Consider the following 24,223-nt stretch of genomic DNA (forward strand, 5'->3'; position numbering starts at 1 on the left):
AAACCTATGCTCAGGCAGAGCCTCTATCCCTACTGCTATGGATACATACATTAAAGGACAACTCTGAGCCTGATTTTTCACTATTTCTAGGAGAGTCTAGACAGTCTTCTAGTGGCACGCTAATTGTATTAAACTAATTTGTATTGCCCTTACAACATAGGTGGTAATATTCCATAGACAGATTCATTTTCTTTCCTACACTGCTTCTGCCAACACCACCATTTTTAGATTTACACCATCAGGATATCCCAAGAGCATCACTGGCAACCAAGGAACTGATTTTGTAATCAAAGAATTCTGTTAATGGGCTTGCCCTATGGAATGCATCGGTCTTACAATATACACCATCGGGCAGAAAAAGTTGATCCAATAAAACTATGAGATGCCCTGCTGAAGGCTCAGGTATGACACCAATTTGGAAACCCCACCCTATGAGATAGGAAGGTTGTCCTATAAATTCTGGTACATGATCAAAATCAACTAATATATGGTTGCATTTTTTCATATGCACTATATACACACACTTTAAAGAATCCATGGGAGGAGGTGTAAGTGACCCCTATCACCATCAAACAAGTAACTCATTTATAGAACATTTTCTTTCCATCTTCCAACATAGGACTCAGCCCTGTTTTAGAGGGTGTAGTAAAAAAAGGGGGGGGGGTAGTTGGAGGGGGGAGAAGACCTACCAGAGTAAGCAAACTTGGTTCTAATAAACTGGAATTTGCAACTATCCCCTGGCTCTATGGGGCTTCTTCAGCCACTGATTAAAGAGGCACAGGATGGATTTTCTATACTGGCTGGAGTGACCTATTTCTAATACCAAGGAGAATTTAAGTTGTTGGTACATAATGGGGCAAGGAGGACCTTGCCTAAAACCCAAAATATACACTGGAAAGATTCCTACTTATGATTGCCTGATAACAATAACCAGTGCATTAAAGACAGGAACATTAAGGATACTGATCCTTCAGGAATGATTTGGATTACCCACCAGGGAAAGAACACTGAAGTACTAAACGTACTGGCAGTGAGTAAGGGGAATTTGGAATGAGTGGCAATTTTGATCTTCTAGACAATACCAAGTTGGGGACTGTTGCAGCATGTATATGTTATATTGATCTGTTGTATATTGATGTATATTATTGAACATGTACAAAGCAACCCTGTGGTGTGTATATTAATATCTTTATTTAATAAATAAATTGTAGCTCAGAGGGATGGCACATGGCTGGTAAATAGCAGGGTTAGCACTGAATCCATGTCGGCACTATCACGAGATCTATGCTCTTTTCTACCCCACCCCACAGCAGCTTGCTCGGTGCCTATAGGAATGAGTGAGGGTAGTGATGTGAAGTACTCATTTTCTGAGTGTCTGCTAATTCACATATAGGTTTCTTTTTCTTCTCCTCTTCCTTCTTCTTCTCCTTCTTCTTTTACTGTTTCCACTTTTCTTTCTGGAACTATGTCCCTGGAATCAAATCATTACAGTGATACAATTTGAATATTAGATGTCACTTGATAACCTTCCACTAAGTAAATTCTCATAAAAACAGAACTGGAATTTACAAAGAGGCATGAAGTGTTTTTAGGTTTCCTAATCTATACCAAACATTAAGCAAAGTTCAACTGATGTTTTTAACCTTAAGTTATACAGGGACCAAAAAAAAAAAAAAAATCTGAGTTGGAAGGAATTGAGAATCCTAGCCTCCTCACCCTTCCTTTTTTCTCCTTCCTCCCCCACAGCTTGTGACCACATCCCTACCAGCTGCCCCTACAGCCTCTGCCTGAGCTGACAGGGCAGCCTGTCTTCTCTGGGCTGTCACTAAAATGAGGTTCTTCCCTGCACATTTTAATTCTCATACATCTACTTTGTCACTTCACTCCATTCAGCCTCAGTGTCCTCTCCTGTAACATGAGTTTAATAACTCCTGAATCACTAAATTGTTATGTGGCTTAAATAATATAACCTGAACATAGCAACAGTATTCACAGTAGCCAAAAGCTAGAAGTCACCCAAGTGTCCACTGACAGATGAATGGGGAAACAAAATGCACATACAGACATTGGAATATTATTCAGCCTGTAAAAGGAAAGAAAGCCTGTCATGTTATTCACAACATGAATAAACCCTGAGGACGTTGTGTTAAGTAAAATAAGCCAGTCACAAAAGGACAAATACTGTATGACTCTACTTCTATTGGGGCACCTAAAGAAATCAAATTCATAGAGATGGAAAATTGAATGGTGGCTTTCAGGAGCTCAGAGGAGGAGATAATGGGCAGTTATTGTTTAATAGGTAACAGAGTTTCCAATATGACGAGATGAAAAAAGTTCTATGGACGATGCTGATCTGATGGTCACACAATGAGGTGAATGTATTTAATACCACCACTGAATTATATACTTAAATGATTACGATGGTAAATTTCGTTGTGTAATTTTACTATAATTTTACTACAATTTAAGTAATTGCAATTGTTTTGCAATTTAAGAAATAACTTTTTACTACAATTTTTACTATAATTAAGAAATACAATTTACTACAATTTAGGAAATAACCTGTGAAAATCCCTAGTTCAGTGACAAGTACACAGTTGGTGCTCAATAAATGTCAATTCCTTTCTTACCACTCACTGGTGTGATACCTGCCTTTGGGTCATGCAGTGTAAATCCCTCACCCCTTGATGTTAAAAGAATATCAACGTTCTCCTGAAAAGGACTGGTTTCTGGAAGTAGGAAGCACAGGATGGCACTTTAGGAAGAGCTCCAGGCACTCTTGTCGCCATCCAGACCTCCTTAGGAGCAGCTCCCACACGTAGGCACAGCATAGGGCTGTGGAGTGATGGTGACCAGCGTCAAAGAAGGCAGCACGAATCCTCCATCTAGTAGGTGCTGAGGACCATTAGATACTGAGGACCTGGGAGGGAGCGCTCAGCAAGGCTGAAATGCTGAAGAGCTTTCGCTTAGTGTCTGCCCGGGGGGTCTGAGCCTCCTCCACCCACTGCCCCTTAGCTCCGCCCTGCGCATCACCCTCTCCTCCCAAGCTCCTCCCACTCCCTGACCCTCGGCCCGCCTCCCTTTCAGACTTGCCTCTGAAGGAAAATCGAAAGTGAAATAGGGAACTTGCCGCCAGCTGCGGACTCCCCTGAAAAGGTGAGTGACTTGCCCAAACCCAAGCGCCCCAGCCCTGGCTGGGGGACATCTCCCCCTTGCCCCGGATCTGAGGGTCCCCTTCTATCCAGATCTCATCCCTAGAGCCTGGGGTCCCTGTTCTCCCTTCTCCGCAGAGGAACTGGTCTCGATCAGCCCAAGCCCAGCGGTTCCTCCCGGGCTGACAGCCTGCCTGGGAGGGGGCCTGGCTGTGTACGTGACTTCCGAGTTACAGGAAAGGGAGAAGGGGCGAGGGCCGCCTTACTGCTGCTGCCGCCTGGGCAGGGAGAACGGGGCAGCAACCTAGCCTGAAGCGTGGTCTAGGGCAGCCCAGCGTGGGTAGGTCCGCAGTCCTGGAGACCCTCCTCTCCACAGTTCCCCTCTGGGAGTGAGAGGGGCAGGGTGGTAGATAGGTCTGGGTCTGTGCCCCAGAGGCAATGAGGACTGTTACCAGGTTCCGGAAGCTGAGAGGAGCGCCCGGGAAGCGCTCTACCACGTGGGTGGGTGGGTGTGAACACGTACATACACATACAAGCACATACATGTATACGTACTACACGTATATGTACACACTTGTAAACATATTCTTATGTATGCAGTCCTGTAACCTGTGCATAACTCCTGCCATTATCGCGCAGACTAACGAAGACGTACGCAAAGCACGCAGCACCTCCTGTAGCGCATGGAGAGTGCGTGGTAAAAGGCCGCACCTGTTACCACGAGCTGCTTGGCAGTGCCCTGGCACCCGACATGGGAGAAGACGCACAGGAAAAGCCCAGGGGCCGAGGGTTTAAGTAGCGGTGGACCTGCTGAAGATGGAGTTGCACACAGCTCTATCTCTGAAGTTCCCCAAAACAATCTTGCTCTCTTTTGGAGACCGCGTTTCCCCGCTGTCTGGCTGGATCAGTGGATGAGACTAGGGAGGAGAAGCTCTTGTTGCTCAAGTTAACGTTCTCATCTTATTTTCACACCCTCCACCTCACTCTTCCTCAGGGTTTCCTTGGGATTGCTTTTTTATTTTTTTTTTTTTCCCTCACACAACCCTTCTCATTTTCTCTTTTCCTTTTCTCCCCTCCTACTAGGCTTCCGCAGGCTCTCCACAGGGCTGCCTCAAAGGAACGTTACCGCAATGGCCTCAGCAGCGCCCCTGGCGATGATGTGGGAGGAGGTCACTTGCCCTATCTGCCTGGATCCTGTCGTGGAGCCTGTGAGCATTGAATGTGGCCACAGCTTCTGCCACGACTGCATCTCTCAGGTCGGAAAAGATGGGGGCGGCGTCTGCCCTGTGTGTCAGCACATCTTCTTGCTCCGGAACGTCAGGCCCAACTGGCCGCTGGCCAACATGGTGGACAACCTTAAACAAATTGACCAGAGTGCCAAGGAGGGCATGCAGCGGGAGCGGTGCGAGGTGCACGGAGAGAAACTGCACCTGTTCTGCGAGGAAGACGGGAAGATCCTTTGCTGGGTGTGTTCCCAGTCCCAGAACCACCGTAACCACCACATGGTCCCTATTGAGGAGGCTGCTCAGGAGTACAAGGTGAGGCCTCAGCACAGAGGCGAAAGCATGTAGAAGGAGAGGCATCCCTGGTGGGTGCTTTGTTCCCCAGAGCCGGGGAGGTAGAGTCACCTGTGGAGTTGAGGGGTTGGGGAAAGGAAGGGTGCCTCCCACCTTCCGTGTCTAACTTAAGCCAAGAACTGCAAACTTGGTACAACTTTCTCATTTCCCAGGAGTGGGGAATACCCTGAGGAAATGCTACCAGAATCACATTTCCTTGTCTCCTGATTAATTAGGAATGAGCATGCCCACTACCAACAGTGTAGCTCTATGTTGTAAGAAACATTAGGCTTTTTCCAAAGTCTTCCCATCCACAGAATTTCCACCCCAGACTGTAGTCTCCCCTCTTTCTCAGCACTCAGTCTTTTCAAAGAACCAGCATGGTTTTCTCCTTCCTTATGCCACCCCGCCCCACCACACCCCACCCCACCCGACTTCTTGGTCTGATTGGTCACTAACCTATTGTCCTCTACAGGAGAAGCTCCAGGTGGCATTAGGGAACCTGAGAACAGGACAACGGTTGGCGGAGGAGTTGGAAGTGGATATTGCAATGAAGAGAGCAGCCTGGAAGGCAAGAATCATGTCCTAAAAGGAATCTCAGATCAGAAGCCAGGGCAGAATCCAGCGTCCCAGACTCAAGCTGTAACCATAGCTATGCCCATCTGAGGAGTGATAGTCAGGATATCTCACTCTTCAAGAACCAGCTATCCTCTAGGCCTCCTGACAGAGAGGAATAAAAAGGAGAGAGCTCCCAATCAGATAGAAAAATCAAGAGTCTTAGGAAAAAGTGCTGAGAGGAACAAGCCATACCCTAAATCTCCTGCTCCCTGAACCCAGTCTTAGGAAATGACAGAATCACTGCCTCAGCGTCTGGAACAGAGGTCTCCCAGGAGAGATGCCCGATGGCCAGGCCTGTCAGTAAATGACAAGGGCTGTGAGGAACAGACTTAAGGGAATGACCAAGACCAAATGTAGAAAAACCAATCTGACCAGGTGGTTGCTTAACCATATCCAGATCACTCATCCAAAGTAGAATGGAGACCTAAAGTTTGTTCTATACCCATAACTTGGAGGTAGGGTAGTCAGGGATTAGAAGAGTGGAGGGAACTCATGGCCTGTTGAGCCCAGAAAAGGAAGATTTGGGATCAGAGAAGGATGAGTCAGGCTGTGGTGGCAAAAGGAGTCATCCTGTGTCGTTAGGTGACCTTCCAGTCACCAGCAGGAGAGGACAAGCAGAGGTTATCCCAAAGACTCCCTTTCCTCAGGACTTCAGAGCAGTGTTGTGAGCCTGTCTTTGTGAGGTTGTTGGGGGTAGGGATGGATGTGACTGTCTCAGGAACTCCCTGAGAAATGAAGACACGGAGGCACATTTGGGTACTGAGTGGGTTTTGAAAGTCTGCTACCATACATATGCAACTGTAGGACAGCTACAGTGTGCCCCCCCCCAAATAATCCCATTCCCCTCTGAGCCCAGAAGCCTCACTCACTTATCTCCCCAGAAAAATCCTGTGTGTGTGTGTGTGTGTGTGTGTGTGTGTGTGTGTGTATGTGTGTGTGTGTGTTTGCTCTCAGACCCAGAGTCTGAGTGGTGAATCTACAGGGAATAGAAACCGATAGGAGTACCTTGATTCCTGAAGCTTAGGAGATTTTGATAAAAACCTCTCTGTTTCCATTTACACCAAAGAGTCAGGTTGAGACACACAAACTGAGGATTCACACAGAGTTTGTGCAGCAGCAGAACTTCCTGGCCGCAGAGGAACAGAGACAGCTACAGAAGCTAGAGGTGGAGGAGAAGGAGCAGCTGAGAATCCTGGGCGAGAGGGAGGCCACACTGGCCCAGAAGAGCCAGGCCCTGCAGGAGCTGGTCGTGGAGCTGGAGAAGAGGAGCAGGGGCTCAGCCCTGGAGCTGCTGCAGGTGAGCCATCCCCCTCCCTGAGGTTCAAGGAACAACTGAAAAAAGGCTAAACCCGGTCCCTGGAATGTTCCCAAACTGGAATTCGGACCCATGCTTGGTTTGCGCTCAAGTCATGGGAAAGGTGCAGAGTTAGGAGGAAATACTCCATACAGCAATTCAAAGAACCAGCCATCCCAGGTAAGTGCCTGCTCTGACACCTTCCAGGTTCATGACCTTGAGAAAGTTCCATAACTTTTCTGAGTATCAGGTTTCTCCTATGTTAAATGTATACTATAAGGTTACATATCTCAAGGGATTTTTGTGAGGATTAAATGAGAGAAACCACAAAAGCTTTTACGTGAGCATTTGACCACGAGCAGGTTTTCATAAATGTAACTAAAGACAGTGCCCTGGAAATTAAGAGACAGTGGCCCATCCCCAGCCCTGCCACCAATTCGCTCCATAATTCTAGGTTAAGTCCTTTCCTTTTCCTAGACCTAATGTCTCCATCTGTGGAACAAGGGGAGGGAGTGGACTGAATAACAAGGATCCCCCAGTGTTAGTCATAAATGTACCCTCTTCCCACTTTCTGCTGCTTCTGTGAACTACCCAAACCTGTTGGCATATGTTTGTTCTTTACATCTCACTCTTTCACCTGAAGAAATTTAGCTTAACAGGAAATTTGTCCTAAGCGATAGGAGCCAAGAAATCCTGCGTTGATAGGTTACTGATTTTTTTCTAATTTTGTAACCACCGCCGATTCTTAAATGACACATAGTATCTGCCTCTGTGTACTCAGGCTGTCACAGCAATACAGTGAGTTGGATCACGTTATCCCCATTTCATAGATGAGAAAACAGAGGGGCAGAGATGTTGAGAAACTTAGACACTACAGCTAAATAACTTGACCAAGTTCACCCAAATAGTAAGTGGCAGAGCTGAAATTAAAATGAGCACATAACTATTTTTTAGACACTCATTGATGTGTGTGCTACTTAAAATCCTCTCGCATCCCTTAATGTGTTTGCCTCGTTTGGGGAAACTATTGACTAGCGGGTCTCTAAAGTCCCCTCTGCTCTAACCTTATACAGTTTTTCTCTTCCCAAACTTGCCAGTGTCTCTGTCAGATGTGGTCATGAAGCCATTTTTTTTATTTGTTTAGTTTGGTTTGTGCAAAAAAGGCTTCCTGGATTGGCTTGACTTGGTAGGCCCTCTTATTGTCTAAATCTTGGTTCTGCCCAACACTGAGCCACACTTTCTAATGCACTTTTGACTGGGCCTAGGAGTGTGCCAATTCCTGGGTAAGGGTTCCTAAGCCCTGCAACAGCATATTCTCAAGTGATTTGATTTCACATACATATGAGAAGGCAGCATTAACTCCAACGTAAGACAGAGCCTTTCCTTCCCCCAAATGCAAGCCTGCAAATGAGATAGAGCAGTTTCTGTGCATCCTGACTTGGCCATTCTTTCCCTGTGACTGCCTCTGGGACTCAGCCAGGCTGGGCTACTTGTTCCTTTCCACTCTTCTTCCAGGAATCGGGGCTTTCTAATTTGTCCTCTGAATCAGAGTCCTTAAACTGGTCATCCTTCTCTTAGCTATAGGTCACACCCACGGTGGTTACCCTGGTTACCCCACAAGCATCCACACCCCTTCTGCTTCAAGCTGGTCAGAAAGGTCTTTCAGGCATTGGCCCCAGAGGAATGGAGTAAAGCAGTGTCCTGTGGGTCTTGGGGGCTGGGGGGCATCACCTAACCCACAGAAATGAGGTCTAATGGTAAACCAGTGATTCCAGAATTTACACACTCTCTTTTCTCCTCAGGAGGTGAAAAGTGTCCTGGGAAGGTAAGGAGTTTTCTTTGTAAGAGGAAGGGGCAGGGGGGTGCCTGGGTGGCTCAGTGGGTTAAGTGTCCAGCTTTGGCTCAGGTCATGATCTTGTGGTTTGTGGGTTCGAGCCCCACATTGGGCTCTGTGCTGACAGCTCAGAGCCTGGAACCCACTTTGAATTCTCTATCTCCCTCTCTCTCTGCCCCTCCCCCCACTCACACTCTCTCTCACCCTTTCAAAAATAAACATAAAAAAAAAGGAGGAGGGGCGCCTGGGTGGCGTAGTCGGTTAAGCGTCCGACTTCAGCCAGGTCACGATCTCGCGGTCCGTGAGTTCGAGCCCCGCGTCAGGCTCTGAGCTGATGGCTCAGAGCCTGGAGCCTGTTTCCGATTCTGTGTCTCCCTCTCTCTCTGACCCTCCCCCGTTCATGCTCTGTCTCTCTCTGTCCCAAAAATAAATAAAAACGTTGAAAAAAAAAAATTTAAAAAAATAAAAAAAATAAAAAAAAAAAAGGAGGAGGTGGCAGGAAGCACATATACCTGTGGAAAAGGTTTTTGAGTTAGAAAAACATGCACTCATTTTTCCCCCCATTCTCATCCCTATTCTCAAATACCCAAACCTCCGTAAAATATTTTCTGTTGTGAAGCTAATTAACAGACATCTTGGTGAGCTGCCGGAAGTAATTATACTGTATCATCCTTACAAAGTGAAGCCCCAACCAACAGGGAAATTTCTATTAAGTTCTGAGTCTACAACCAGTTATGAATCTCCTAGAAAGAGCCAGAGAGTAAGACCCATGATATGGGGAGATGCCTTGAGGTTCCTTACAGAAGTGATTCCATCTGTATTAGATGCCTTGTGATAAAATGAAACAGTGTAAAACCGTGAGTGCCTGCTGACCTCAGGCTTGGAGAGGAGATACAAACTATCCATAGCTGCAGGGGCCCGTGTAACCAGTAAGGCCTAGAAAGGAACTAAATCCTACCTCCTTTTGCCTCCCACCCCCACCCCCAGGGATCCCAGCAAAGGAGGTTTTTATAAATTTGCATTGAGTTAAATTTTCATCCACAAGGGAGGTTATAGTGTCAGGGTTCAGGAGGGTAAGGTGGGAGTTGGGGACAGGGTCTGTAACTCTGTTTGCCTCAGGAGTGAGTGTTGGAACCTGAAGAATCTGGACATCACCCCTCCAGACCTGAGGAGTGTGTGCCTCGTGCCAGGGCTGAAAAGGATGCTGAGGACTTACGGAGGTGAGGCGACCACCAAGAGACTGGGACTGGGGAACAGAAGTGGGTGATGAGGAAGCAGAGTCCCAGAGTCAGGGAGAGAGAGCAGGTCAGGGTAGGTGAGGCAGGGACAGGTAGAGAAGGTGGTTCCCTCAAAGGTCAGGCCTGGCTGGGAGTCATTTCCTTCCACAGTGAGGCTCACAGATACCTCCTTATCCACAGCCCCTCATCCTCATCCCCAACCAGAGACACCAGGTTCCTGATTCCCCACACTCTCCCAGCCTGACTCTGGTCCCCTCTCTGCAGTACACATCACTCTGGATCCATACACAGCCAATCCGTGGCTCATCCTGTCAGAGGATCGGAGACAAGTGAGGCTTGGAGGCAGCCGGCAGGAAGTGCCTGAAAATGAGGGCAGATTTGACACTTATCCCATGGTCCTGGGTGCCCAGTTCTTTGACTCTGGAAAGGTTTACTGGGAGGTAGATGTGACAGGAAAGGAGGCCTGGGACCTGGGTGTTTGTAGAGACTCTGTGCGGAGGAAAGGGCATTTTTTGCTCAGCCCCCAAAATGGCTTCTGGACAATTTGGCTGTGGAACAAACAAAAATATGAGGCTGGCACCAGCCCCCAGACTCCCCTCCACCTTCGGGTGCCTCCATGCCAAGTTGGGATCTTCCTTGACTATGAGGCCAGCACTGTCTCCTTCTACAACATCACTGACCACGGCTCCCTCATCTACACTTTCTCCGAATGTGCCTTCGCTGGACCTCTGCGGCCCTTCTTCAGTACTGGTTTTAATGATGAAGGAAGTAACTCAGCCCCTCTTGTCCTCCGTCCATTGGGGGTGGGTTGGTAGGGATCCTCTGACCACTGGTAGCACCCCCTCTGTGGGTGCCCTTCTCAGCCACTGACCCTGCCTCATCTCCGCATGAACTCTGAACCACTTTGTCTCTGCAGACCTGTCAGGACACCAGCAAGCAGACTTTGGCAGGGACTTCACTGAAAATTTGTCAGATGACCTTCACCATCAGCGTCCCTCCCTAGATTGCTTTATAATTCCCTCTATGAAACAAACTGGCCCAAATCTTCTGGATCAACCAAAACATGTTTCTGCCTTCTTTATGTGACTCAAGTCTCATTTTCTCCTCTCCATCACTAGGCCTTTAGTCAGATCTCGGTTATTTACCTTTGCAGAGTTTGCAAAGGGGCTTCCGTTGTACGTGGGGCCTCAATCTAACCCATTCGATCCTCGTTCTCATATACATCTAGGATTATTGTTCCAATGTACACACATATAAGCGGCTCCACACCACCTATAGAAAAACATCCATAATGGGGCGCCTGGGTGGCGCAGTCAGTTAAGCATCCGACTTCAGCCAGGTCACGATCTCGCGGTCCGTGAGTTCGAGCCCCGCATCGGGGTCTGGGCTGATGGCTCAGAGCCTGGAGCCTGTTTCCGATTCTGTGTCTCCCTCTCTCTCTGCCCCTCCCCCGTTCATGCTCTGTCTCTCTCCCAAAAATAAAAATAAAACGTTGAAAAAAAAATAAATAAAATAGAATCTCAGGGGGAGGCGGGGAAGATGACAGAGTAGGAAGACCCTAAGCTCGCTTCATCCCACGGATACAACTAGATAACACCCACATCAGCATAAATAACCCAGAAAATGACCCAAAGCCTGGCAGAACAAACTCCACAACTAAAGGCAGAGAAGAGGCCACACTGAAGAGGGTAGAAAGGGTGGAGATCAGTCGGGAGATGAACAGATGGAAAGCTGGGCGCTCCACAGGAAGAAGGGAGCCAGTGGCACAGAGAAGGGCAAGAAGCAGCCTCTACCACACTAGGAAACCTGCACAGGGAAAACAAATTCCCGTAACCTTTGGCTTTGAAAACCAGAGGAGCTGAATTTCATTAAGTTCTTACAACCACTGGGACTTAAAGCCTGGCATTTTACAAATCAGCTGACTTAGCTTTGAGAGAGACAATAGGAAGCTGAGTGCCCGCCTTAAAGAGACAGTGGGACAAACAGCCCTCAAAAATACAGCATAGAAGCAGCAGTTTGAAAAACATCTGGGGCATATGGAAGGGAGACTCACTCCTCTCAGAGCCTGTACCTGAAGAGCAGGGTATGCTGAGGGACTCATCCAGGAGACACCATTCACCGGCACATCTCTCCGACAATGCCCAGAATAAACATGGCAATCTACAAGAAACAACATGATGCCAACACTCATTACCTAACTTGCTTATACCAAGTCCCACCCACCCACATAGCAGTGGGTCTGTCCTTTCCAGTCATGCTTGCCTCAGTCCCAGCGCTGCTGTCCCCTCCCCCAGAAGACCAGTGCAAACCGTACCAATACTACAGCCCCCAACCATACACATTGTGCAGTCTTGGTCCTGGAGGCAGATGCAGCAGGCCCCCTCCTGAGGAAAAGAAGCACACACCTTATTAAAATTGCTTGTTTCACCCATCTGCTTTGCAGATCAGCTCCTACTGACCTGGTACCAGCAGCTGCAGTGGTAGTAAGTCTCATTTCACGAGCAGACCATGGTGCACCCTGTTAAACCATGGGCCCTACCCTGACCAGCCTGGTTTCAGAGGTGGCAGCAGGTCCCCTCTTGCTGGCATGCAAACCTTGCAGGCACAGTGCAGTCCACCTCCTCCAACATGCTCTTTGCCAGAGGCCATTCAAACTGGGACCACAAGCCTGACAACATGACTCCAAAGTGACTCCTTTCCTGGGTTGAGGGGAAGACAACCACATAATGTCAGTCAGAAGGGTGCCCCAGCAGTGGGCTGGGGGAAGACATCTGGTCTGACAGCAGACCGTGCCCAATAACAAAAATTTCTCAGGAACAACACAGGAAAGGCACCTTGGTGCTACTGCATCTCTGGCAAATGTATGATCTAACTCCAGATGAAGGAGGCTCCCAGCTGGTCTAGTAACACCACAGAGACAAAACACTGCCCATGATAGAGAAAACCACTGGAGACAACTGGACTAAAGGAAAAAGCATCTAAGACACAACAGCAGGGCATATGCACACACACAGGAGAGACTTCTGAAGTGCCAGATTCTGGTGAACAGGGGACACTGCATTACAGGGTACTACAAGACCTCTCCTTCACATGGCTGTTACTTTCCAGAGAAGGAGACATAGCTGACTGTCCTAACACAGAGAAACAGAGTAAGACAAAATGAAGAGACAGAAGAATATGTCCCAAACGGAAGAACAGGACAAAACCACAGCAAGAGACCTAAACAAAACAGATATATGTGCCTGATAGGGGATTTAAAGATACTGGACTTGAGAAAAGAGTGGGGAACATCAAAGATACCCTTAATAGTGAGATAAAGAACCAATCAGAAAAGAACACAATAAAAATTTTAAATACACTAGATGGAATAAATAGCAGGCTAAGAAAGCAGAAGAATGAATTAGTGACCCGGAGGACAGAGTAATGGAAAGTAATCAAGCTGAACAGATGATCAGGAAAAAATTAAAATGCAAAATGAGAATAAACTTAGGGAACTCAGTGAGTCCATCAAGCGTAATAACATTTGCATTATAAGGATCCCAGAAGAGGAAGAAGAAAAGAGAGAAGAGACCAGAAAATTTATTTGAAGAAATAATAGCTAAAAATGTCCCTAATCTGGAAAAGGAAACAAATCCATATTCAGGACAGAGGTCCCCCCAATAAAATCAACCCGAGGAGGTCCACATGAGGACACATAGTAATTAAAATGGCAAAAAGTAGTGATAAGGAGACAATTTTAAAAGCAGCAAGATAAAAGAAGACAGTTAAATACAAGAGAAAATCCATAAGGCTATATGTATATTTTTCACCAGAAACTTTGTGGGCCAGAAAGGAGTGGAATGATAAATTCGGAGTGCTGAAAGGAAAAAATCTGCAGCTAAGAATATTCTATCCAGCAAGGCTATCATTCAGAATAGAAGGAGAAAGAGTTTCCCAGACAAACGCTAAACCACTAAACTAGCCCTCCAAGAGATGTTAAAGGGGACTCTTGAAAAGGAAAGGAAAGACCATAAATAAGAGTAAGAAAAGTAGGAAGCACAAAAGCAGTAAAAATGAGTATATCTGTAAAAAACAGCAACAGGCTCACAAAATAAAAAAATGTATGACACCATTACCTAAAACATGGGGGAGAGGAGTAAAGACTGAGTCCAATCTTAAGCAACCATCAACTTAATATAGACTGCTATATGCAGATGTTACATACACAAACCAAAAATCAGTAATAAATATGCAAAAAATAATAATAAAGGAATCCAAGTATATCACTAAAGAAAGCCAGCAAACAATGAGAGAAGAGAGCAAGAGAAGAAAGGATCAGAGAACAGCTACAAAAACAACCACAAAACAAGTTTTAAAAAGTGGCAATAAATACATATGTATTAATAATTATTTTGTATATAAATGAACTAAATGCTCCAATAAAAAGACATAGGGTGACAGAGTGAATTAAAAAAACAAGACCCATCTATATGCTACCTACAGGAGACCCATTCCAGATCTAAAGACACATGCAAATTGAACGTGAGGGGATGGAGAAACATTTATCATGCAAACATATGAAAAAGAAAGGTAAGGTAGCAATATTTGGACAAAATAGACATATTTTGGGACATATCACAAAACAAAATCAACAAGAAACAATGGCTTTGAATGACTCACTAGACCAGATAGATTTAACAGATATATTCAGAACATTCCATCCTAAAACAGCAGAATACACATTCTTTTCAAGTGCAAATGGAACATTCTCCAGAATAGAGCACATATTAGGCCATAAAACAAGTCTCAACAAATTCAGAATATCAAAGTCCTACCATCTATTTTGACCACAACATTATGAAACTGGAAATCAACCACAAGAAAAAAAATCTGGAAAGGGCACAAATACATGGAGGTTAAATAACATGCTACTAAACTATGAATAGGTCAACCAAGAAATCAAAGAAGAAATAGAAAACTACATGGAGAGAAATGAAAATAAAAACCCAACAGCTCAAAACCTTTGAGATACAGCAAAAGTTCTGAGGGAAACTTATAGCAATAAAGGCCCATCTCAAAAGCAAGAAAAATCTCAAATAAGCAACCTAACCTTACACCTAAAGGAGCTAGAAAAACAACAACAATAAAACCAGTAATAAAGGATATAGAAACAAACAAACACAATAGAACAGATCAAAGAAACCAGGAGCTTTGTTCTTTGAAAAATCAAAATTGATAAACGTCTAGCCAGACTCATCAAAAAAAAAAAAAAGAGTACTCAAATAAAATCACAAGAAGGAGAAATAACAACCAACATCACAGAAACACAAAGGATTATAACAATATGAAAAATTATATGCCAACAAGACAACCTAGAAGAGATGGATAAATAATTAGAAACATATAACCTACCAAAACTAAAGCAGGAAGAAACACAAAATCTGAACATACTGATTACCAGCAAGGAACCTGAATCAGTAATCAAAAAAAACCTCAACAAACAAAAGTTCAGGTCCAGATGGCTTCACAGGTAAATTCTACCAAACACTTAGAGTCAATATCTATTCTCAAACTTTAAAAAAAAAAAAAAAAGAAGAGGAAGTAAAACTTCCAAATTCATTCAATGAGCCCAGCATTACCCTGATGCCAAAACCAGATAAAAACCCCACAAGAAAAGAGAACTACAGGCCAATATCTCTGATGAGCATAAATGCAAAAATCCTCAACAAAATATTACCAAACTGAATCCAACAATACAATTTTAAAAAGCATTTAGCACAATCAAGTTAAATTTATTCTCTGGATGCAAGGGTGCTACAGTATCTACACATCAATCAACATGATACATACATCAACAAGAGAAAGAATTAAAACCATATGATCATTTCAATAAATGCAGAAAAAGCATTTGACAAAGTACAACCTCCATTCATGATAGAAACATTCAACAAAATAATTTTAGAGGGAACATATCTCAACATAATAAAGGCCTTATATAAAAAAAAAAAAAAAACCACAGCTAACATCATCCTTCCTGGGGAAAAAGTGAGAGATTTTACCCTAAGGTCAGGAACAAGACAAAGATGTATGTCCAGTCTCACCACTTTTATTCAACATAGTACTAGAAGTTCTAGCCACAACAATCAGACAACAAAAAGGCAACCCAATTGATAAGGAAGAAGTAAAACTTTTCACTATTGCAGCTGACATGATACTATGTATAGAAAACCCTAAAGACTCCACCAAAAAAACCTGCTAGAACTGATAATTCAATAAGGTTGCACCATACAAAATCAACATGGAAATCTGTTGCATTTCTGTACACCAACAATGAAGCAGCAGAAAGAGAAATTAAGAAAACAATTCCATTTACAATTGCACCAAAACAATAAAATACCTAGGAATAAAAATAACCAAAGAGGTGAAAGACCTGTACTCTGAAAACTATAAAAAAATTGTTGAAAGAAATTCAAAACAACACCAAGAAATGGAAAGACACTCTATGCTCATGGGTTAGAACAAATATTGTTCAAATGTCTATACTACCCAGAACAATCGACACATTTAATGCAATCCCAATCAAAATAGCATTTTTCACAGAACTAGAACAAACAATCCTAAAATTTGTATGGAACCACAAAGGACCTTGAATAGCCAAAGCAATCTTGAAAAATAAAATCAGAGGCATCACAATTCCAGACTTCAAGTTCTATTACAAAGTGGTAATAATTAAAACAGTATGATACTGACATAAAAATAGATGCATTGATCAATGGACTAGAATAGAAAACCTAGAAATAAAACCACAATTATATTATCAATTAATCTTTGACAAAGAAAGAATGAATATCCAATGAGAAAACGTATCTTCAACAAATGATGATTGGAAAACTGGACAGTAACATGCAAAAGAATGAAACTAGACTACTTTCTTTCACCATACACAAAAATTAGCTCAAAATGGTTTAATAGACCTAAATGTGTGGCCTGAAACCATAAATATCCTACAGGAGGACACAAGCAGTAACCTATTGACATAGGCCATAGAAACTTCTTTCTAGGTATGCCTCCTGAGGCAAGGAAAACAAAAGCAAAAATAAACCATTGGGGCTACATCAAAATAAAAAGCTCTGCTTAACAAAGGAAATAACCTAAAACTAAAAGACAACCTATTGAATGAGAAAAGATATTTTCAAATGACATATCCAATAAAGAATTAGTATCCAAAATATATTAAAAACTTACACAATTTAACACACACAAGAAAAAACCCAAATCATCTAGTTAAAAATGGGCAGAAGATATTAAGAGACATTTCTCCAAAGAAGACATAGATGGCCAACAGACATATGAAAAGGTTCTCAACATCACTGATCATCAGGGAAATACAAATCAAAACCACAATGAGATATCATCTCACACCTGTCAGAATAGCTAAAAGCAAAAACTCAAGAAACAAGTATTGGTAAGTATGTGGAGGAAAAGGAACCCTCATGTACTATTGGTGGGAATGCAAGCTGGGCATCCACAGTGGAAAACAGTACGGAGATTCCTCAAAACATTAAAAATAGAGCTATCCTACTATCCAGTAATTGCTGTACTGGATATTTACCCCAAAAAAACATGAAAATACTAATCCGATGGGATATATGTACCCCTATATGTTTATTGCAGCTTATTTACAATAGCCAAATTATGGAAGCAGCCCAAGTGTAATTGATAAATCAAGGGATAATAAGATGTGGTGTATATATATACAGGAATATGTATATTTTATTATATGTATATAATGGAATATTACTCAGCCATAATAAAGAATGAAAATTTGCCATTTGCAACAGCATGGATAGCACTAGAGAATATAATGGTAAGTGGAATAAGCCATTCAGAGAAAAACAAATACCATATGATTTCATTAAAATGTGGAATTTAAGAAACAAATAGAGACAAACAAAAGACAGACTCATCACTATAGAAAACAAACAGGTGGTTACCAGAGAGGAGGTGGGTGGAGGAATGGATGAGACAGGTGAAGGGGATTAAAAGTACACTCACCTTGATGAGCACAGCGTAATGTAAGGAACTGTTGAATCACTATATGGTACACCTGAAACTAATGGAACACTGTATGTTAGCTACACTAGAATTAAAATTTTTTTAATAAAATAGAATCTCAAATTTCCTTCAGGAAATCTGCTAGTCTTTAGTAAATCTGCTATCCACTTCATGAAATGTAGATACTGTACAAAGATATCAGCGACCTTAAAATTTAGTGATGAGTTATTTGTAAGTATGAGTAATGGTCTGTCTTAACACTGGACAGAAGGTACTTTGAAGAAAAGATAAAGAGAACAAAATCCTCAGGCGAGATGGCGACATTGCAGAGCTAAATCAATATAAGTTGACAAAATTAATCATGCTTTGGTTGATAAACTGAAGGAAGAAAAGGAGAGGTCAGTTCTCTGTGAATGGGGTTATAACTGGGGAATGGTTGGATTCTGCATGTCAAGGTTATAGAGAAATTTTTTTAAGGGTAAATTATAAAATATACTTCTCTGCTTCTGTCTCTTTGGAGTTGACCAATGTAAATGATGATTTGTTCCCTTTAATTGATATACTTATGGGAGAAAGCTATCATAATGATATAAACTTAAATACTCTCATTTCTCAAAATCTGAATTCTTTGGCATATCAGGTTACTCCAATACTTGGAGATGTCTATTACACAGATGACATACTACCATCGCTTTGGTCCCCACTGAAAGAAATTAAGTGGTAAAGATAATAGTATCTTGATTTCTATCCCCATCGGTAATTACTAACAAGTGATCTGTATACCGCACAGATCACACAAAATTCTCTTGAGAAATGAAGATTCTACCAGCACCAATTCCAGTTATGATTAATATTTTCCTTTAAAATGCAAATAAGGCCTGTTAACTTTTGTGATCTCATTTGATTCCATAACTTCTTTTTGAATTAGAAGAGGCAGAAATTATTGCACTACATTTTATTTTTTTTTTTATTTTTTTTTCAACGTTTATTTATTTTTGGGACAGAGAGAGACAGAGCATGAACGGGCGAGGGGCAGAGAGAGAGGGAGACACAGAATCGGAAACAGGCTCCAGTCTCTGAGCCATCAGCCCAGAGCCCGACGCGGGGCTCGAACTCACGGACCGTGAGATCGTGACCTGGTTAAAGTCGAACGCCCAACCGACTGCGCCACCCAGGCGCCCCTGCACTACATTTTAAAAGATAAGCTAAGGTAGAAGTTAAAAACTTATCCACTGCTTACTCTATGTCATGCATATCAAGATCCTGTTTATATTTTTAGTTCTATCACAGCCCTATGATAAAGGTATAATCAGGGAATTTAGAGATTGTGGTGCCCATCCCTTTATGAAACTATGTATTTATATTTAATTTTTTTCCAGCTTTATGTGGTATAAGTGACATAAAAACTGCATACACTTAAGATGTACACTTGAGAGCAGCTGCTGCAGCCGGCAGGTGGGGTGGGGGCCTGCGGAGCTGACCAGACACTCGGCCGGCTCCGCCGCACTGCGGCCCCCAGGGGGCAGCAGGCGCTGGGATTTAGCTGACTCCATCCCGAGAAGGGAGTCACCAGAGCCAAGCGCAGATGAGAGGCCCACGGAAGAGGGTAGGAAGGGCGGCGAGGCGGTGCGTGCTCCACGGACTGGCGGGAGGGAGCCAGGGCGGAGGAGCGGCTCGCCGCCAAGCAGAGCCCACGAGTCTGGCTTGCAAAAGCAGAGGGGCCTGACAGACTGTGTTCCGAAAGCAAGCGCGACTTCGCCTCTGGGAGGTCATAAGTTAACAGCTCTGCTCAGAAAGCGGGAAGGCTGGAGGACAAAGGGAAGGAGAGCTCCTGAGCCCCCAGACGACAGAGCTCAGTTTGGTGGGGAACAAAGGCGCTCGCCAGCGCCATCTCCCCCGCCCATCCCCCAGCCAAAATCCCAAAGAGAACCAGTTCCTGCCAGGGAACTTGCTCCCTCCACGCAAACACCCAACTCTGCGCTTCTGTGGAGCCAAACCTCCGGCAGCTGATCTGACTCCCTCCTGCTGCCACAGGGCCCCTCCTGAAGTGGATCACCTAAGGAGAAGCAAGCTAAGCCTGCCCCTCCTGCCCCTGTGCACCTTGCCTACCCACCCCAGCTAAGACGCCAGATCCCCAGCATCACAAGCCTGGCAGTGTGCAAGTAACCCAGACGGGCCCCCCACCCCACAGTGAATCCCGCCCCTAGGAGAGGGGAAGAGAAGGCACGCACCAGTCTGACTGTGGCCCCAGCGGTGGGCTGGGGGCAGACATCAGGTCTGACTGCGGCTTCGCCCACCAACTCCAGTTATACACCTTAGCACTGGTGAAGTGCCCTGCAGGTCCTCACCACGCCAGGGACTATCCAAAATGACCAAGTGGAAGAATTCCCCTCAGAAGAATCTCCAGGAAATAACAACAGGTAATGAGCTGATCAAAAAGGATTTAAATAATATAACAGAAAGTGAATTTAGAATAATAGTCATAAAATTAATCGCTGGGCTTGAAAACAGTATAGCTGACAGCAGAGAATCTCTTGCTACAGAGATCAAGGGACTAAGGAACAGTCACGAGGAGCTGAAAAACGCTTTAAACGAAATGCATAACAAAATGGAAACCACCACGGCTCGGATTGAAGAGGCAGAAGAGAGAATAGGTGAACTAGAAGATAAAGTTATGGAAAAAGAGGAAGCTGAGAAAAAGAGAGATAAAAAAATCCAGGAGTATGAGGGGAAAATTAGAGAACTAAGTGATACACTAAAAAGAAATAATATACGCATAATTGGTATTCCAGAGGAGGAAGAGAGAGGGAAAGGTGCTGAAGGTGTACTTGAAGAAATAATAGCTGAGAACTTCCCTGAACTGGGGAAGGAAAAAGGCATTGAAATCCAAGAGGCACAGAGAACTCCCTTCAGACGTAACTTGAATCGATCTTCTGCATGACATATCATAGTGAAACTGGCAAAATACAAGGATAAAGAGAAAATTCTGAAAGCAGCAAGGGGTAAACGTGCCCTCACACATAGAGGGAGACCTATAAGACTCGTGACTGATCTCTCTTTTGAAACCTGGCAGGCCAGAAAGAATTGGCACGATATCTTCAGTGTGCTAAACAGAAAATATATGCAGCCGAGAATCCTTTATCCAGCAAGTCTGTCATTTAGAATAGAAGGAGAGATAAAGGTCTTCCCAAACAAACAAAAACTGAAGGAATTTGTCACCACTAAACCAGCCCTCCAAGAGATCCTAAGGGGGACCCTGTGAGACAAAGTACCAGAGACATCACTACAAGCATAAAACATACAGACATCACAATGACTCTAAACCTGTATCTTTCTATAATAACACTGAATGTAAATGGATTAAATGTGCCAACCAAAAGACATAGGGTATCAGAATGGATAAAAAAACAAGACCCATCTATCTGCTGTCTACAAGAGACTCATTTTAGACCTGAGGACATCTTTAGATTGAGAGTGAGGGGATGGAGAACTATTTATCATGCTACTGGAAGCCAAAAGAAAGCTGGAGTAGCCATACTTAGATCAGACAAACTAGACTTTAAATTAAAGGCTGTAACAAGAGATGGAGAAGGACATTATATAATAATTACAGGGTCTATCCATCAGGAAGAGCTAACAATTATAAATGTCTATGCACCGAATACCGGAGCCCCCAAATATATAAAACAATTACTCATAAACATAAGCAACCTTATTGAGAAGAATGTGGTAATTGCAGGGGACTTTAACACCCCACTTACAGAAATGGATAGATCATCTAGACACACGGTCAACAAAGAAACAAGGGCCCTGAATGACACATTGGATCAGATGGACTTGACAGATATATTTAGAACTCTGCATCCCAAAGCAACAGAATATACTTTCTTCTCGAGTGCACATGGAACATTCTCCAAGATAGATCATATACTGGGTCACAAAACAGCCCTTCATAAGTTTACAAGATTGAAATCATACCATGCATACTTTCAGACCACAATGCTATGAAGCTTGAAATCAACCACAGAAAAAAGTCTGGAAAACCTCCAAAAGCATGGAGGTTAAAGAACACCCTACTAACGAATGAGTGGGTCAACCAGGCAATTAGAGAAGAAATTAAAAAATATATGGAAACAAACGAAAATGAAAATACAACAATCCAAACGCTTTGGGATGCAGCGAAGGCAGTCCTGAGAGGAAAATACATTGCAATCCAGGCCTATCTCAAGAAACAAGAAAAAATCCCAAATACAAAATCTAACAGCACACCTAAAGGAAATAGAAGCAGAACAGCAAAGGCAGCCTAAACCCAGCAGAAGAGAAATAATAAAGATAAGAGCAGAAATAAACAATATAGAATCTAAAAAAACTGTAGAGCAGATCAACGAAACCAAGAGTTGGTTTTTTGAAAAAATAAACAAAATTGACAAACCTCTAGCCAGGCTTCTCAAAAAGAAAAGGGAGATGACCCAAATAGATAAAATCATGAATGAAAATGGAATTGTTACAACCAATCCCTCAGAGATACAATTATCAGGGAATACTATGAAAAATTATATGGCAACAAATTGGACAACCTGGAAGAAATGGACAAATTCCTGAACACCCACACTCTTCCAAAACTCAATCAGGAGGAAATAGAAAGCTTGAACAGACCCATAACCAGCGAAGAAATTGAATCGGTTATCAAAAATCTCCCAACAAATAAGAGTCCAGGACCAGATGGCTTCCCAGGGGAGTTCTACCAGACGTTTAAAGCAGAGATAATACCTATCCTTCTCAAGCTATTCCAAGAAATAGAAAGGGAAGGAAAACTTCCAGACTCATTCTATGAAGCCAGTATTACTTTGATTCCTAAACCAGACAGAGACCCAGTAAAAAAAGAGAACTACAGGCCAATATCCCTGATGAATATGGATGCCAAAATTCTCAATAAGATACTAGCAAATCGAATTCAACGGCATATAAAAAGAATTATTCACCATGATCAAGTGGGATTCATTCCTGGGATGCAGGGCTGGTTCAACATTCGCAAATCAATCAACGTGATACATCACATTAACAAAAAAAAAGAGAAGAACCATATGATCCTGTCAATCGATGCAGAAAAGGCCTTTGACAAAATCCAGCACCCTTTCTTAATAAAAACCCTTGAGAAAGTCGGGATAGAAGGAACATACTTAAAGATCATAAAAGCCATTTATGAAAAGCCCACAGCTAACATCATCCTCAACGGGGAAAAACTGAGAGCTTTTTCCCTGAGATCAGGAACACGACAGGGATGCCCACTCTCACCGCTGTTGTTTAACATAGTGCTGGAAGTTCTAGCATCAGCAATCAGACAACAAAAGGAAATCAAAGGCATCCAAATTGGCAAAGATGAAGTCAAGCTTTCGCTTTTTGCAGATGACATGATATTATACATGGAAAATCCGATAGACTCCACCAAAAGTCTGCTAGAACTAATACATGAATTCAGCAAAGTTGCAGGATACAAAATCAATGTACAGAAATCAGTTGCATTCTTATACACTAACAATGAAGCAACAGAAAGACAAATAAAGAAACTGATCCCATTCACAATTGCACCAAGAAGCATAAAATACCTAGGAATAAGTCTAACCAAAGATGTAAAGGATCTGTATGCTGAAAACTATAGAAAGCTTATGGAGGTAATTGAAGAAGATTTAAAGAAATGGAAAGACATTCCCTGCTCATGGATTGGAAGAATAAATGTTGTCAAAATGTCAATACTACCCAAAGCTATCTACACATTCAATGCAATCCCAATCAAAATTGCACCAGCATTCTTCTCGAAACTAGAACAAGCAATCCTAAAATTCATATGGAACCACAAAAGGCCCTGAATAGCCAAAGTAATTTTGAAGAAGAAGACCAAAGCAGGAGGCATCACAATCCCAGACTTTAGCCTCTACTACAAAGCTGTCATCATCAAGACAGCATGGTATTGGCACAAAAACAGACACATAGACCAATGGAATAGAATAGAAACCCCAGAACTAGACCCACAAACGTATGGCCAACTCATCTTTGACAAAGCAGGAAAGAACATCCAATGGAAAAAAGACAGTCTCTTTAACAAATGGTGCTGGGAGAACTGGACAGCAACATGCAGAAGGTTGAAACTAGACCACTTTCTCACACCATTCACAAAAATAAACTCAAAATGGATCAAGGACCTGAATGTGAGACAGGAAACCATCAAAACCTTAGAGGAGAAAGCAGGAAAAGACCTCTCTGACCCCAGCCGTAGCAATCTCTTACTCGACACATCCCCAAAGGCAAGGGAATTAAAAGCAACGGTGAATTACTGGGACCTTATGAAGATAAAAAGCTTCTGCACAGCAAAGGAAACAACCAACAAAACTAAAAGGCAACCAACAGAATGGGAAAAGATATTTGCAAATGACATATCGGACAAAGGGCTAGTATCCAAAATCTATAAAGAGCTCACCAAACTCCACACCCGAAAAGCA

The 24,223-nt window shown here is 43.3% G+C and overlaps 1 protein-coding gene across 1 annotated transcript; it reads left to right on the top strand.

Annotated features, from left to right (window-relative positions):
- Positions 1–3,076: 3,076 nt before the first annotated feature.
- On the top strand, positions 3,077–10,778 carry TRIM21 (tripartite motif containing 21). Its single transcript, XM_040489143.1, has 7 exons — positions 3,077–3,156; positions 4,236–4,690; positions 5,184–5,279; positions 6,393–6,623; positions 8,423–8,445; positions 9,574–9,674; positions 9,957–10,778. The coding sequence occupies exons 2-7, from the start codon at positions 4,283–4,285 to the stop codon at positions 10,505–10,507; spliced, it is 1,410 nt and encodes a 469-aa protein (XP_040345077.1). The 5' UTR covers positions 3,077–3,156; positions 4,236–4,282; the 3' UTR covers positions 10,508–10,778.
- Positions 10,779–24,223: the final 13,445 nt, after the last annotated feature.

The sequence above is a fragment of the Herpailurus yagouaroundi genome, unplaced genomic scaffold (genome assembly GCF_014898765.1).
Source record: "Herpailurus yagouaroundi ecotype Mexico unplaced genomic scaffold, PumYag 180, whole genome shotgun sequence".
NCBI lineage: Eukaryota > Metazoa > Chordata > Mammalia > Carnivora > Felidae > Herpailurus > Herpailurus yagouaroundi.